The sequence below is a fragment of the Haemaphysalis longicornis genome, unplaced genomic scaffold, assembly GCF_048455015.1.
Source record: "Haemaphysalis longicornis isolate Haplotype H1 unplaced genomic scaffold, Haemaphysalis longicornis Haplotype H1 scaffold_12, whole genome shotgun sequence".
In the NCBI taxonomy this organism is placed as follows: Eukaryota; Metazoa; Arthropoda; class Arachnida; order Ixodida; family Ixodidae; genus Haemaphysalis; species Haemaphysalis longicornis.
In genome coordinates this window covers 47848862-47864530 of record NW_027526225.1, presented here as the reverse complement: position 1 = coordinate 47864530, position 15669 = coordinate 47848862, and the positions used below count along the sequence as shown (strand labels likewise).

At 46.4% G+C, this 15669-nt stretch overlaps 1 protein-coding gene and 1 pseudogene across 2 annotated transcripts in view; one reads left to right on the top strand and one right to left on the bottom strand.

Annotated features, from left to right (window-relative positions):
• Window positions 1-4692: 4692 nt before the first annotated feature.
• Window positions 4693-15669, bottom strand: part of LOC144162612 (uncharacterized) — a 117772-nt gene continuing 106795 nt past the window's right edge. Inside the window, exons 2-8 of one of the 2 annotated variants that reach the window (XR_013320720.1) lie at window positions 14362-15666; window positions 14180-14269; window positions 13992-14087; window positions 8153-8251; window positions 7952-8060; window positions 7764-7859; window positions 7593-7671 (exon numbers count right to left, since the gene is read on the bottom strand). Coding sequence is in view for 1 of the 2 variants with exons in the window: in XM_077693220.1 (XP_077549346.1) it covers window positions 5237-5384; window positions 6342-6466; window positions 7204-7293; window positions 7593-7619 (390 nt within the window). In the remaining variant the exon portion in view is untranslated. Of the gene's footprint in view, window positions 5385-6341; window positions 6467-7203; window positions 7294-7592; window positions 7672-7763; window positions 7860-7951; window positions 8061-8152; window positions 8252-13991; window positions 14088-14179; window positions 14270-14361; window positions 15667-15669 lie in introns of those variants that run through there. The other variant, XM_077693220.1, reaches the window with a different exon arrangement.
• LOC144162174 (uncharacterized) lies at window positions 9708-13346 on the top strand (annotated as a pseudogene).

Here is a 15669-nt window from a genome sequence, read left to right as displayed (position 1 = left end):
AACTCGCTAGTGGCAGTCTGCGCGCGTTCTGCAAACTCGCTCGTGGAACAGTGAACGTTACGGCACAAAAATGGTGAACTCAGTTTATAAAACATCGCCCGAAAACGAAAAAATCAACTGACAAAAAAAAACGATGCACCATCGGAATTCGAACTTGCGACTTGCAAAACGATAACCTAGCGCCTTAGACCACTCGGCCACAGACCAGCTGTGCCGAGGCTGGATATACAAGGTATATAATGTATAACCAGTTTACACTTTTATTTAGCCTTATCATTTGAAGTACTTTAGGTGACTATTTCTCGTATAGCGCCCGTGCAGTAAGCGTCCCCCAAACTTCCACAATATCTCACGTCTAGCAATTGCATTTCTTGGACGGTGTTAAGTTCGGGCTCCGCATGGAATTAATGAAGGCCGCCGGTGGCTCATGTATTGGCGTCGCCTCCGCTGGTAGCTACGATCCTGTGTCCCTTTCATGTAGCCGCACGGACGCCAAGTTCGGAGCCGCGGAGAGCGTGTGTTGTGCCCCTCCTTTTGTGTGTCGAAAGATGGGGGTGCTTAGCCTGAGAACCTCTGTCGCGTCGGAGGTGGCTGGGTCATTCGTCATGACGAGCTCACGGCAAGCTAAATGATCGTGCCTCTTAGTGTCGAAAGGTCGCGCGGTGTAAGTTTGGAGGAATCTGCGACGCGGCGGAGGCGCTGGTCATTGACGGGTCGTTCGCCTTGAAGACGATCGCTTGGGCCTGATGCGCCTCTTCCCGGGGGACAGACGGCAGGCGGCGGTGTCCTTAGTCTGGGAGGGGATTAGCGGCGACGCCCGCATTGTCCCGACGCGCGCGCAGACGAGGGGGCAGGGCAGACGCGGGGGGATGTTAGCCTCGCAAAGACCGCTGTAAGCCTTCCGCTTGGCCTTTGAGCACAGGCCGCCCGCTGAACGTAATGGTGCGTCCACTCCGCGCGGTCAGTGACTTTAGGCCGCAGATGTCCTGTATTTGCTGGTCGGGTGCAACAGCGTGCGTGGGAAACGCACTACGAGTGCATAAGAGAGAGGGTTGGGTCACGTGACCGCAGGTGGGGACATGTGTGTGATTGGCTGGTTGCTGTGGCCAATCAATGGTTTGTAATAATTGTTTTGAAAGTGTCTTCTCTCTTTCTTGAACGCCCCCTTTTTGGAGGCGGGGTTTTTGCTATCAAAAACGGAGTGTTGGGTTTTGTCGAGGGTCGGTCGAGAGGGGATCTAGTTCAGTATAGATCTCGGCCGAACAGGCTGCTGCTGTCAGAGTGACAATGTAACCGTCACTCTGACCTGATGTAAAGTTGGAGTAATGTAAATAGTGTAAATAAACCTAATATCCAGCAAGGAAGGCAGTCCTCATCCCTCACCCGCTCCAAGCATCGGTCGTCAGTCATCGGAGCGAGTCGAGATCGTCCTCCCGGCTCGCGCATCAAAAGAACATCACTATTTCGTCTCCATCAGTTCGCCAAGAAGATGGAGAGGCGAAATTTAACAAACGGAAAAGCGTTCGCAGATGTGCGGTCGTCCTGCTGACCGTGTGCTTGTTCACCCAGCGCAAAAAAGTGCTTCCTGCTCCCTAGTTTTGCGCTGTACAGTAAAAGTTTCAGTTGATTTTATTTTCTTAGTACCAATATTGACTTCGTTGACTCTTCTCCCGCCTTCAAGTGGCCTTAGATTGATTTTCCTACTAGCGTAGTCAGCGAAGCGTCGCATATGCCCTTGTGCAGAGGTTGTGTGAGGCGACCTTGACTCGACTTGGAGCTAGATACAGTGTACAAGCTAACAAAGTAAAGAAAGGCGCATTCTTTCATTAACAAACGTGTGGTGGCTTAGTTTCAATTGGGCGAGCCAATTGCGACGACCCGTCGGCGGCCGGCGGTCTAAATGCTGTGCCGTCGACGGCCGGCGGTCTAAATTGCCAGCTCGTCTCCTCGTGACGTCACACGAAAACGCCACAGAAAATGGGCGAGCGTAAAGAGAGGAGGACAGCATTTTCGAATTGATTTTTCTAAATAAATTCGCGTAAACGCGCTCAGAGTGGTCGACGCATGGCCTATGGACTCCGGACTACAATTTGCGGTAGTAATCCCGCAATGTTTACAAATCACTTTAGTGTCCCTTTAAGACGCTGATGGCAAGAGTTGTGATGTCTGGGTAACCAGAGCCTGACAACGCGCAATGGGAGCAGCGCATACTACATGCCAGGGCATGCAGCTTGGGAGTTCTTTTTCTCCACTGCCTCGAGAAATCTTCGTTTAGCGATGCTGATAAACTTCTGTTGGAAAGGCGCCGCAAGTGTATTGTAGTGTATACACAGTGTGGTGACGTGGCTTCCAGCGAACCTGAAACTTCTGAGTGACCTGCAGCTTCTCGCACCAAAAAATATTAAGGAATACTCATTTGATTTTATCCATCGCTCATTTTCTGCTTTTATAGCGACCAGTTCAATTTCATCTCAAGAATCTGAGTATCGCCTGCTCCAAACGAAAGTCGATGATCTGGCAGAGGGTACCCAGTCCATAACTCAATGCTGGGTAAGCGTGAGAAATGCGAAAAATGTTGCCAGCAACCAGACGTTCCCACTAATGACTGAGCTGGCGCTCTCTTTGCTGTCGCTACCTGTATGAAACGCCGCCGTTGAACAAGCGTTCAGCGAGGTCACGCTCACTAAAACCGACCTTCGAAATAGAATGTCTATCGAGACATTAGAAGCACTCCTTCATGTAAAGTTTGGTCTGGCCAGGAACGGAGGCTGCTGCAAAAATTTTAGACCGGGCAAAGAATTTTGGTCCCGCTTCAGCTCCACTATTTGGTATGGGCCAAGTAGTTCTGCCAGTTCCGTTTCCACATCTGCTGCTGACGACGCGTAAGTTTTCATCTCTTTCATTTCATTGTTATTTACCTCAACGATCTTGTGTAAACAGCTACTTGATAAGTGAAATTTCTATTTTCCCTATTTCCCCCAACAGGCCAGAGTGTCATCCTTTCTATAATAAATTTATTCATTCATTCATTTGTACATAAGTTTTTACCTTTCTGTACATAGGTAACGTGATTGTACAGTCTTGTCAGTTTTATAGCTGTATATATTGTAAATTGTTGTTTTTCGCGTTATGTTTTCCGGTTTTTGTGTTGTCAAGGGACAAAAAACTTTTTGTAAATCATACCGTCATCGCACCCTCTTTTTGGGCCATGCTTTTGGGTAACAGACAACGCAAAAAATGACGCAATTCTGATGTGAAACTGTCCAACACAAAGCAACACCTGCTTCGCAGAAAAAAAAAGAAAAATGTACTTTTTTACGACAAAAAAATTACAAGCACAAACAAATGTTCCAAAAAAAAATAAAGAATGTATTTTGGCTGTTTTTGGGCTACTTCACATTTCCTTACTTGGCTACATTTGGGCTACTGCCGAGGCTAGTTTGGCGGTTTGGGTCTCGAGCGATCTGGTAACCCTGGTTGCGTAAGCAGCAATCGGCTCGCTGCAGCGTCTTGCTCATCGGCTGGGAAAGGCTACCTTCAAAAATTCTTTACAAATTATCCGTACAACGTATGGGGCTTACACTTGGCTCAAAAATCCCCCGTTGTGTGTTCTACCACCTGAATGCTTTTGATTGCCACCTTCACAAAGCTTTTCTGGGTCCCTTTAGGTAGCATTAATAAAGGGCAGGCATTCAGGGTGTACAAAGTTCATACTCAGGCTCTAATCAGATTTTCATACATTCATGAAGCTAGGAAACAGTTTATAGGTACTGGAGGTAACTCCGAAAACACCTTTTAATCTTAACAGTCCCCTGTACCCGCTTGTTTTGAGTACATGTCTGCAATTGTCTGGCGTTGTGAACCAGTGTACCGCCCTACAGGAGCAACATTCAACATGCACCAGCCACTATACTTTGCCGACAATGTTTTTCCACTTGGGACCACTATGGGCAAACTCCCAATTTGTCTTTGAGAACGGTAATGGAAAGAGAGTGAAGTCCGCTAGGAGGGCTGATAGCCCGCCACAAAAGGTTATTGAGCAGGTGGCCATGGTGCAAAGTTGGAGCTGTATATTACAACCCTAACCATCTGGGTAGGTGAAAACAAAGTTACTAAACGTTTCCTCAGGTGCACGTATGTATCAGACTTATGCCAGCAAGAAGGCTGCACTTACGGCCACTAAACCGCATGCTCCAAGTAGGGCTGGATTGAGCAATGGCAATACATATATATATGGGATCTACGAGACGCTTGTGTCCCGAAACCAGGTACATCCCACAACGCTGTACAAGATGCCTACACAGTGACACAACTTTAAAAGAGCGGAGGGATTTTTCAGCATTTGAAAATAAGTGCGTATCCTAACGAACGGGAGAGCCACATATGCTTACTGTTATGTTCTGCGGTTGTGTGTAGACAAAACTTGCTTTCCATACTTCATCAGACAATGTTTTTTTGCCACAAATAGATGTGGCACCGATCTTGAGGCCTTACGATATTTTGCGCAGCTGTCTGTATTGAGTTAGGCTGGGAGCAGGGGGCCTGCCTTTGTTTATGCCGATCAATTGAGTGGGACAACAGAAATGCTAATTACAATTAAAGGAAACGATGTTTTTAGTTTGAAGGAACCTCCCTCATGTGCGAAGGGTTCGCGACCCTGACCCCGCCCGACGAAGTGACGCCGACACGAAAGACAGAAATAACCGGTTTATTCCGGGACAGCAAAACAAAAATGACATGAGTAGAAACAGCAACTCGTAACACATACAATCCTTCAAACAACGTGACGCTGAAAAAACGTGCTGCACCGATTATGCAGAAAAATAATACAACGCTTCACTCTGCACTCTCGACAACGTTCGAGTCCTGGTACCAAGCCACTAAGTGTGCGCCCACCACATGTGCTGGTTAGTGGTCCGAGCTGGCCAGGGGTCGTCGGTCCGGTTGTCCGCCCCTTGCTGCTCCCATCCTCGTTCTGCTGCCGCCGCGCTGTTCCAACTCCCCCCTGCCGCACCCGTGAACGCAGTCTTTATACCAGACGGGGCCGTTGTCCGCATGTTCCGGGCTTGGTACGCACCACACTTGTTCAATTGTCCGTTAACTGTTTATCGCACACGCACACACGGGCACATGATGCCTTGACTTCACTATCTCTGTCCGACACACGCTTGCTGCACTGTAATCACCATACACGGGCGCACGTAGGGGCTGCGTCCCTGCACTCCCCCCCCCTCCCTCAAGACTGGACAACTCCCGAGTTGCCCGAGAAGTTCTGGGGGGCTGCCGCTGAAAAAGCCTTCTCCAGGGGGCTTGAGGTGAATACTGGTTCACGGGGGTCTTCCCGCTCGAGCCCTGTTGCTGTACCGTTGAGCGGGTAGCGCCTCCTGGAACATAAACGACGTTAGATCGTTAGACATTGATAAAGATGAAATTATATTCTATTATATGCAACTATACTTAGTATGCTTGGCACTGACTATGTCCTCCACCATCTTCTTCTCGCTCCTCTCAACAGCATGCTGTTCAACGGGGTATTCTACCACCTTTCCGCCTAGAGTGTCACCTGGGTGCACGCACCAGTTACACCCGTAATATGCGTTGAACTGTCTTATCCCCTGCATAGGTGCTCTTGCAACAGAGGCTACAGCACAGCAAATGCAGAATGCCCTGAAAATTTTCTCTTTCCCCTTGTGGTGAAGCAGAAATCCCTCGTCTGCAAGAGAATGCATGGTTTCGACAAATGGTGCCTGAAAGATTCCCATATGGAGCTTTTCCTTCCCGAACCAAAGACCAGCCAAAACAAGCTTCCTCATTCTCTCGGGCACAGGCAGTTCATTAACGACAAGCTGGATTGGCCAAATAGATCTGCGACTCGATCTGAAAACGGGAGTGCCATCTGTGTTCCACGAAAAGCTTATCCTGTGGCCGGCTTTTCTTGTTGCACTCACGAAGTCTCGGTACATGCTGCCATCCTTCATGTCACTCAAAGTGCCATTGAACTCTAGGGGCTCTGTCAAATCCAGAAACTCACAGCCCTTGAGGAGCTTCTGAAGTTGTGAGGGAATATCAAAACGCACAAAAAAGGTGCACCGCAAAGTGGAGACGATCCACCCACCCTCTTACATTCAGGACACTGCAGTGATATCCCTGGTCTACCCTCACCAACGTAAATCATGCACTCAAGCCAAAAGAAAAGAAATGTCATCTCTGTCCCTTATCAGCCTAACAACTTATTAACAAAATATTTAGAACGGGGAAGAACAGGACTATCGAAAAATGAGTTGATCATGTCCACAAGGCTTGCTTGGCCTGTGAATGACAAATTCATACGCAGAGAGTACTTCAGAACCATGAGTAGGATGTCTCCTTTCAAAACCACCAGCTTCCGAGACAGGACATCTTTAAACAGACCAGCAATCTCAGGGTGATGTGTTGTACCACTGCCCGGCTGGTTGGCATCAGGCTCCTGCACAAAGACAACAGTGATCAGGCATTATTGTTTTCAAGGTTATGATGACAGCCAACAAACTGTACGACCATGTAAGAAAAAAAAATCCCAAGTGTAAATACCAGTTTATTGGTATTACATAAAGCAAAAAGAACTCAATCACCAGTAAGTACCACTAATAAACAAAACCGACTAAATAACATTCCAATGTTTAGCTTGATAATATAAAGCCACCTCAAAGCACGAGCACGTTCTAAATTTCATTCCTTGATTTTCGTAATATAGACTGGTGGAAATAGTTGAACGGGGCATACCAAAAGATTGCAGAACTGCTTCTGCCAGAAATGTGGCTATTCATGACGCTATTGACTGCACCAGCTCCCAGCATTAGAAATTAATACTTCCACCCTTCAAGTAAGCTTGTACACGGGAGAGTGATACTCCAGCCAGTTTGCAACTGACTGTATATAAACATTTATTATTCACAGCATGGAAGGTTGATTGATTGTGGGGTTTAACGTGCCGTCGCAATGAAGGCGATGAGGCGTGGCGTAGTGGAGGGCCCGGATTAATATTGACCACCTGGGGATCTTTAACGTGCGCCGAAATGTTGCGCACACGAGCGTTTTTGCTTTTCGCCTTTATCAGAAAAGCGGCCACCGCAGCTGGGTTTCGATCCCACGACCTTGTGCTTAGCAGCGCAATGCCATAGCCACTGAGACACCACGACGAGTTCAAAGCATGGAAGGGCTTACCGAGGTGTCACTTCTCTCATCACCACTGGAGCTGCTGCAGGTGCTGCGTGAGAAGCTGTAGTCCGAGTACTCGTAATCCCTTTCAAAGTCCTGAGACAAATATAAGAATGCACAAGTTTGAAGCACAAAAACCCTTCAGAGATGGCGCGAAAAAAAAAATCGGGCATAAAAATTCTCATACGGTACATTCTACATTGTTTTTATACAGAACTGATTTTACAAACGAATCTTCTGAAAACAAGTTTATTTCAAGGGCTATTCATAAAAAAGGCTTTTCGAACTTTAGTCCTACGAACGACGAACGGAAAGAAACCATTATCACACACCATGCCATTTTGCTGCACTTTTTCGTTCAGGTAGTTAAATCATTAAATGCATATAAAACTTACGCTTAATGTTGTCTGCCAGGGCACCATCCGAGCCCACGTTTTTTTGGTCCGAGTCGTCCGAGTCGCATTCGTATTGTTCCTGCACATGTATACAAGCGAATTAGGTCAATGCAGCAGAAACAACACGGCCATTCAAGAATGAAACTGCGAAAGGAAATGAACACGACTTACCACGTCGCTCACATCCTCGCAGTGTTCGCGGCCTGCCAGGGCACCGTCCGAGCCCACGTTTCGTTGGTCCGAGTCCGAGTTGCTTTAGTATTGTGCCTGCACATGTATACAAGCGAATTAAGTCAATGCAGCAGAAACTACATGGCCATTCAAGAATAAAACTGCGAAAGGAAATGAACACGACTTACCACATCGCTCGCATCCTCGCGGCCTGCCAGGGCACCGTCCGCGGCCTGCCAGGGCACCGTCCGAGCCCACGTTTCGTTGGTCCGAATCCGAGTCGCATTAGTATTGTTCCTGCACATGTATACAAGCGAATTAAGTCAATGCAGCAGAAACTACACGGCCATTGAAGAATGAAACTGCGAAAGGAAATGAACACGACTTACCATGTCGCTCGCATCGTCATGGTGTTCGCGGGCTGCCAGGGCACCGTCCGAGCCCACGTTTCGTTGGTCCGAGTCGTCCGAGTCGCATTCGTATTGTTCCTGCACATGTATACAAGGGAAGAGACCGATCCCACAGGCCAGTTTCATGACGCCACCGCTGCTGCGGCAGCCGCGGTGCATGCCGGTACTTGTAGTGGTCCGGGCGCACCAGCTGGCCGGAGTGCTTGACCGTGCCCTTTTCGAGAGATTTTTCGGTCGTGTGAAGCCGTCTTACAATGGGAGGATTTACGTGCTGTGTTCCTGGATGCTACAACAACAGCACAAGGAATAAAGGCTTGAGTTTTTATGTCTTTCCTAAAGAGCTATAGCTTCGGGAGACGTGGATTCAGCGTATCAACAGGGCTGGACGGGGCGGGAGGTAAGACGTCTTATTAAATGTATGGTGCTGCTTTGAAACTAAATAAGCATATTACGGTGGTTTCTTTTCTCTGAATGTGTAATCATGAAGCTTAGAATACCAATGAATATGATCTTTGCTCACTCTGCCTGCTTATACTCTTACCGGATAGCTCAGCCGCTACTCGCGGTTGTGCATGCCGGTCATTTTGTAGCGCATTTTCCTTATTTTGGCGTTTTCTTTTTATCGCTGCGTACTAATATTATTATTATTAGCAGTTGTAGTGCTGAGGTCTTTTAGTTTTCCATGTTGTGCAAGTGCAGCACCGCGTAAGTGGCTTGCGTTTTTTTTTTTACAACGCAAGTGGCAAGCATGCAGGCATAAGGGGAAGGCAAGCTTATTGATGAGGCTCTCCTAATAGTTCTACCGTACATCAAGACCTTACTTTTTAGAAACGACGTAACGTACTTCACGGCACGCTTGCAACAACTTAGCTGGAATTCGTTGTGCCAAAGGGCGATTAGCTTTCGCGGATCACCCTCGAAGGAAACGGTGCCTCTGTAATCTCGTCCTTTCCGCAAAATAGTTATCTGGCGCATGAACACGGCCGATTTCGCTGCACCTATGCATATGAGTGGCACAAACAGCTGTATAATTACGTGTGTGTGGCGTTGTCGAGTAAGTCTTAAAATTAAAATTAAAATTCCATTTGTCATTTGCCCGTGACTGATATAGAACTTTTTGCATGTTAATCAAGAGGAAGTGATACTGTTGTCTCGCAGTGGTAGCATGCAGACTGGACATTTAAAAGGAACCTGAAAACACAGTAGGTGATGTTCAGTGTGTCATACGCAATAATGCTGGAACTTTTGGTGCTTAGGTTCTCCAAGTTTACCCCACCATGGGACAAGGAGTGTGCCGTGCCCACTTCGAAGGAGTAAAAAAGACTTACATGAACAGAGTGCCCACAATCTTCCCGCTGAGACCGCAAAAGGTTGAAAGGAGGCGACCACTGATAAGGAGACAGGTAATTTGAGCACAAGCAACGCAGAGAAATAGTTAACGTGGTTGCATATGCACCAGAAATTTTGTTATGGCTTAATGCAGGCAATGGCTACTTAAGGTTAAGGGTTGTGCTACTGCGTAAAAAAAGCTATGATGCCAAGTAAACAAACTGGTGTGAAGGTATATAAAATGCAGTATACAAAATCTCACCTGCAGCTGCACACTGTGTTGTAAAAATCACTGAAACGCATGGCTTTTTTTTTTCATTTTCCCCTGACAGCCGGAAGTTCCCAACAGTTCAACTGTAGCACCCCAGCACGACCCAGAAGTCTTAGGCTTTGCCATCACTAGTAGCAGCAGCGACAGTGAGGACACCGCACAGCAAAGCACTCTACTCATGGACCATGCCTACTGCAGCCAAGAGTCAAGCTATGACCAGCTTGCCAACAAAGTTGCTGAACAAAATAATATAATAACTGAGCTAGTAGAAAAAGCTGAAGCTGCTTACGCGGATGTTGAAGAGCTGAACCACCAGCTAAAACGCTCTCAACAGGACCACGCTGAAGCAAAAAAGCTATGTGACTGCCTTCAGCAGAAGAGTAGGTGCTTGCGGCTTGAGCAATCCTGTATGCAGAAGAAAGTCAAGAGGTGCAAGGCTGAAGCTACACAAAACATTGACATCACGTATGAAGCCCTTGTAGAAGATGAAAAGAAGCTGCTTCACATCCAGAAAGTGCTTTGACAGTTTTTGGTCCCTACTTGAACCAGATGCGAAAACGCTGCCGTTCTGGCAGATGAAGGAAACGGAGAACGAGGACCGGAACTTCATCCTGCCTTTGAAGACACAGCTTGTGCTCGTCCTGATGAGGCTACGGCTGGGCCTTGACGGCCTTGACCTTGCATACAGGTACGCTGCCAACATTCAAGTGTGTTTTTTTTTGCATCAGTACTCATTTTTGACTTTGCATAAGGTCCAAGTGGAGTGACTAATGAAACTCAGTTACCATGCCAATACATTTACGGGGGCATTCTGTGTATAATGTTATTAATGAATATACTGTGAGGGAAACAAGCAGAACCCAATCAGCCCTAAAGGGGCCATGAAGACAAAATACAAGTTTGTTTTATTCAAAAGATTTGGTATTTTGTAAAACTTTTAGCGCTTGTCCGAAAGCAAACGAACTTTCATTCACTGAGAAATTCAACAGTTTAAGCCAAAATTTCAGTGTTCCTGCCGAGCCTAGCTGGTTTTGTTAGTTACTTTGTGCATAGAATGCAGCATGCTGTGTATTCGCACGTTCATCAAAATATCAGCAAATCATATGCAGCACTTTTTCACTTATCGTTTAAATGAAAATGAGTGGAAGTAACAAGATGCTTAAACAAAGGGAATTCAGTACCGATGATGATGATGGTTTAATGTTTATGGCGCAAGGCCAACTGGGGCAAAGAGCGCCAAAACAATAGTCGTATATGAGAGGTGATACCTTAAACACTAAGTAAACTCAGCAAAACAAAAGTAAAATCACAAAACGACAATGAGCATGGCTGGTGTATAGGGCCAGATTTCATGATGCGTGATAGGAAATGAGGTTTAAAAACTTGACTTCTGACAAATACTCAAACACACGTTTCACGGAAACTATGGCTTCGTCACCTAGAAAAAACGATGGATGTAGGGGAATATGTTGTCTGTAGAGTTCTCTGAAGTGTTTGTGTCGTGTTGTGTGAAGTGCCTTGCATGTGATTAGTATGTGCACTACGGATAGGGCCTCTCCGCACCTGCTGCACTGGGGGAATTCAGTACCGTTTAAGCATCTTCTGCAATGACATCTTCACTGCAACTGTAGATTCTTTTGTTTCTGCAGCGGAAAATTACTGATGTGCATTTTTTGCAAATTTGTTTTTCGTACAGGTTTGGTGTTTCTACGTCAACCGTTTCGAGGATCTGGGTAACATGGCTGGATTTTTTGGACAACAGGCTTCGCCATGTATGTCAGCACCACTTATCTTTTTTTTATTGCCTTTTGTTTGTGGTCTCTGTGATGGCCGCAACAAATTGCAACATTTATGGGAAGGGAGAAAGGGGGCTGGAAGTTTAGGTATAAAAGGCCAACTGTACACTGATCAGTCGCGTAGCCAGGGTTCTATTTCAAGGGGTGTTTGTCAGCCCCCCCACCTGGCCAGAAATATTGGCCCCCACTACTGCCTTTCTGTCTGTCAAGATACCTGCTAAGAACGCACAAGTAATTTAATTCGCCAAAGCATCCTTTTTTAACCTTACTGCAAGATCGCTCAGCTTGAACACCTTGTTTTCCATTCTAAGACGATCAATTGAATTAAAGTAAATTTCAATAAAAGGAATCGTTACGCAAGTTGGTGCACGCTTGTAAAAATCAGAGCGCAAAAATACAACACAGGGGAAGCACAATGGGACAAGCACTCATTCTCGGCTAAAACTTATTGGAAGCATTGTCACATGTCGCCTCACCTTAAATGTACCCATTTCACTTTTTTTATTCTGTGGGTTGCTACGTGGCTCAGTGCCCGAGGCGTTGTGCTGCTAAGCCCTAGGATGCGGGTTCGATTCCCGGCCATGGCTTCCGCTTTTCTTACGCAGGCGAAAAGCGAAAATGCTCATGTGTTCGAGATTTAGGTGCACGTTAAAGGTTCCCAGGTGGTCAAATTAAACTGGAGCCCTCCACTACGGTGCACCTTATAACCTATGTAGCGCCTGTGCATTATAACTCATAATAAATCAATCGATGAACCTTCTGGGTCTTACAGCACATGCCCAATGCAGTAAATTATTTTATTCATACGTAACGATGCTTCCAAAAAATTTTTGTTGAGAGCATGCTTATCCCAGCATGCTTCTCCTGTGCCGGTGTGTTTTTTGCTAATTTTTAGAGTATTTGAAGATTCATTTAACAGTGTTACAAGCTGCGATGGCTCATCTTGCGGTCTCTACTGCAGAGCAACGCCAGTACTCGCGGCAAAAATCAAAGGCGGAGAAGGTGACTTTTTAAATCGTACATTAAGAGCAATGGGGAGATTCATGTGCATTGAGAATGTAGTCTTTCTTAGATTCTTCGCACAGATCTACCACTCTAAGACAATCACTCCCCGCGCCCGTTCCTATGCCACTGATGATATAATTGTAAAAAATATGAAAACCCAGTTTTCCTTCTTTTTTTTCAGGTCCCAACTTGGATACCTCCCCACCTGTGCGACAAGTACAGGCCACAAGCTTTCATTGACAAGGGCTACACCACTGTTGACGGCATCCTCGACTGCACCGAAATTTTCATCAAAACCCCCTCGTCATTCCGCGTGCAGAGTGAGACCTATTCCTCGTACAAAACGCACAATACTGCAAAAGGGTTAGTTGTGTGCAGCCCGAATGGCTTCGCCATGTTTGTGTCCGATGTTGCTCCTGAGAGGCTGTTTGACAAGGCCCTAACAAAGGCTTCCGGTGTGTTGGAAAAGTTCTCACCAGGGCGAAGTTTGATGGCTGATAGGGGGTTCACCATCGAAGAAGAGAGCAAGGAACTTTCACTGCACTTGAACATAATGCCATTCATGGAAGGACGGCCTCAACTGTCTAAAGCAGATGAAACTGAGACAAGGCTCATTGCAAGTGTGCGCATACATGTGTAAAGGGTTATTCGGAGGATAAAGACCTACAGAGTACTCTCACAGGTGTTTTCAAACAGCATGTCTGGACAACTGAACAAGGTGTGGCATGTTTGCGCACGCTTGACAAACTTTGTGGGTGAACCATTGCTGTGAGCAGGTGTGAATGAAGTCTGCATGTCTGCTGTGAAGGCTGTGCCAGTTCGCTTGCACTACATTTGACTACTTTTTTGGCCATGCAGCACAGCCAGAAATGGGAAGGACATAGGCCTTTGTGCCTGTTCTAGAAACTGCTCACCATCCCTCCAACCTTTTTTATGCACCCTTAGCCCAAAACAAGGAGCAACCCACTTCCTTCAGGAGGGCACGTACGAAGGGCCGTCTCCTTCTCGTGCACATTCAAGCATCATAAGAAATGTCCCTGCCTAGGTTTTGTATTCAAGTTTATTTGCTTTGTTTGCTTGGCCATTCCGTTGTTCTCTACATTTCATGAGCACTACGTCTACTTGCATGAAAAGATGTGTTGTCTGTATTGACCCACCTTTTTTTGTTGTCATAACATATTGCTACCTGTACTGTCAGAATGTACATTATGCATTAGCCATACTCTCTTCATCTCTATGTCACCATTTCAAACAGCGGCATGTTTTGATGCTTGCCATTAAAATCGAAGTGAACCCATGCCTGGCGGTGTTAATGAATAGGTACATACATTTATTTCGATAAGGTAAAAGCTCGTGATCATGGCCATAGTTGCCCATTGAGAAGAATGAAACTGCGAAAGAAATTAACACAACTTACCACGTCGCTCGCATCCTCGCAGTGTTCGCGGCATGCCAGGGCACCGTCCAAGCCCACGTTTCATTGGTCCGAGTCCGAGTCGCATTCGTGTTGTTCCTGAACATGTATACAAGCGAATTAGGTCAATGCAGCAGAAACTACATGGCCATTCAAAAATGAAACTCCGAAAGGAAATGAACACGACATACCACGTCGCTCGCATCCTCACGCTGTTCGCGGCCTGCCAGGGCACCGTCCGAGCCCACGTTTCGTTGGCCCGAGTCGTATTCGTATTGTTCCTGCACATGTATACGTGCAAATTCAGTCAATGTAGCTGAAACTACACAGCCATTCATGAATAAAACTGCGAAAGGAAATGAACACGACTTACCATGTCGCTTGCATCCTCACGGCGTTCGCGGCGGGCCAAGAGTCAACCTCGGAATTTTAAATTCTGCGCCAGGGTTGAGGTAATTTTTGTATGTGCCTCGCTTTCTGCGTTTTTTAAGGCTACCCATATCTGAGCACGAACAGCTTCGCCGACCGAAGGTTTAATGGCACGCTTGACTCAACTCATAAGCGTAACTTAATATTTTCTTTCCTCTACATCCGGTAGCCCAGCCGCGGAAGCATAGCGATAGCTCAGCGTGATCCTGGCATTGCTTGCGTTGCCTTTTCTTGGCGGCGCTGCTAGTAAGTAGACGTGTATTCGCTTCAACCCACAAAAAAAGGGCGCATATTTAATAAAAGCTACTTATTAAACATATATATATATATATATATATAGAGAGAGAGAGAGAGAGCATTTTTGTTTCGCTTTACACACGTCTAAAACAAATATGTTTCGTACTACCAACACGCCGTTGATGCCATTGGCGCTGACGTTGATGCTTGTGTTGCTCGCTCTCATGCCGGATATTTGTTCATGTGAGGCCGTCTTTGTCGGTGTGTGCACCTTCACAGGCTTTCCAAATGATAACCCACGCATACATCCGATATGTGGACAATTGGATGTGTGCCGTCGTTAGTATTAGTGAGATTAAAGATTGTGCTCCTCCAGATACAGAAGACTTCCCAGTAACTCCGCTCCTGGTGAAATGGATGGATGAAAACGGCACAACTAGTTCTACCGTGCGAGAGTACTGCTTTTAGCAGGTAAGTCTTGCACATAGACCTGCCTGCTGAAGTTAATGACATTATTTCGATGGAACAAGCTGGTGGCGTACCAGTTTACTCCGTGCCTGCATGCATGCTCGGCTGGCACCCAGTTACGCGCGCAAGTAGCCGACTAGCAGCACGTGCACGTCTCTGCGCGCATTTTACATTATTTATCACGCGGAAAATTCTGTCACGCCAGCTGCACAGCATATCTTGGCCCCTGCCCATGCCTATGAAAAAAAAATTGTACCACATCACGGATCAACACTAGGCTGTCACGCGAATGCTGTACAGCCGATCGCGCGCTTGGTTAATAGAAATGAAGTCTCTAGGAATTATGCGTAAGAATAAAAAAAATGTGCGCGATGTGTGTGTGTTTTTCTTAGAGATGACCGCTGCGAACGCTAACATGCAAAATTTACTGGTACGTACCCTCACGTCTAAAATAAAAAGCTTTGCTTGCTGTCCATCTGCACCAAGTAGAATGGTTCATGATTTGTGTTAATGCTTGCCAATGTATACCGGAACATTTCGGCACCTG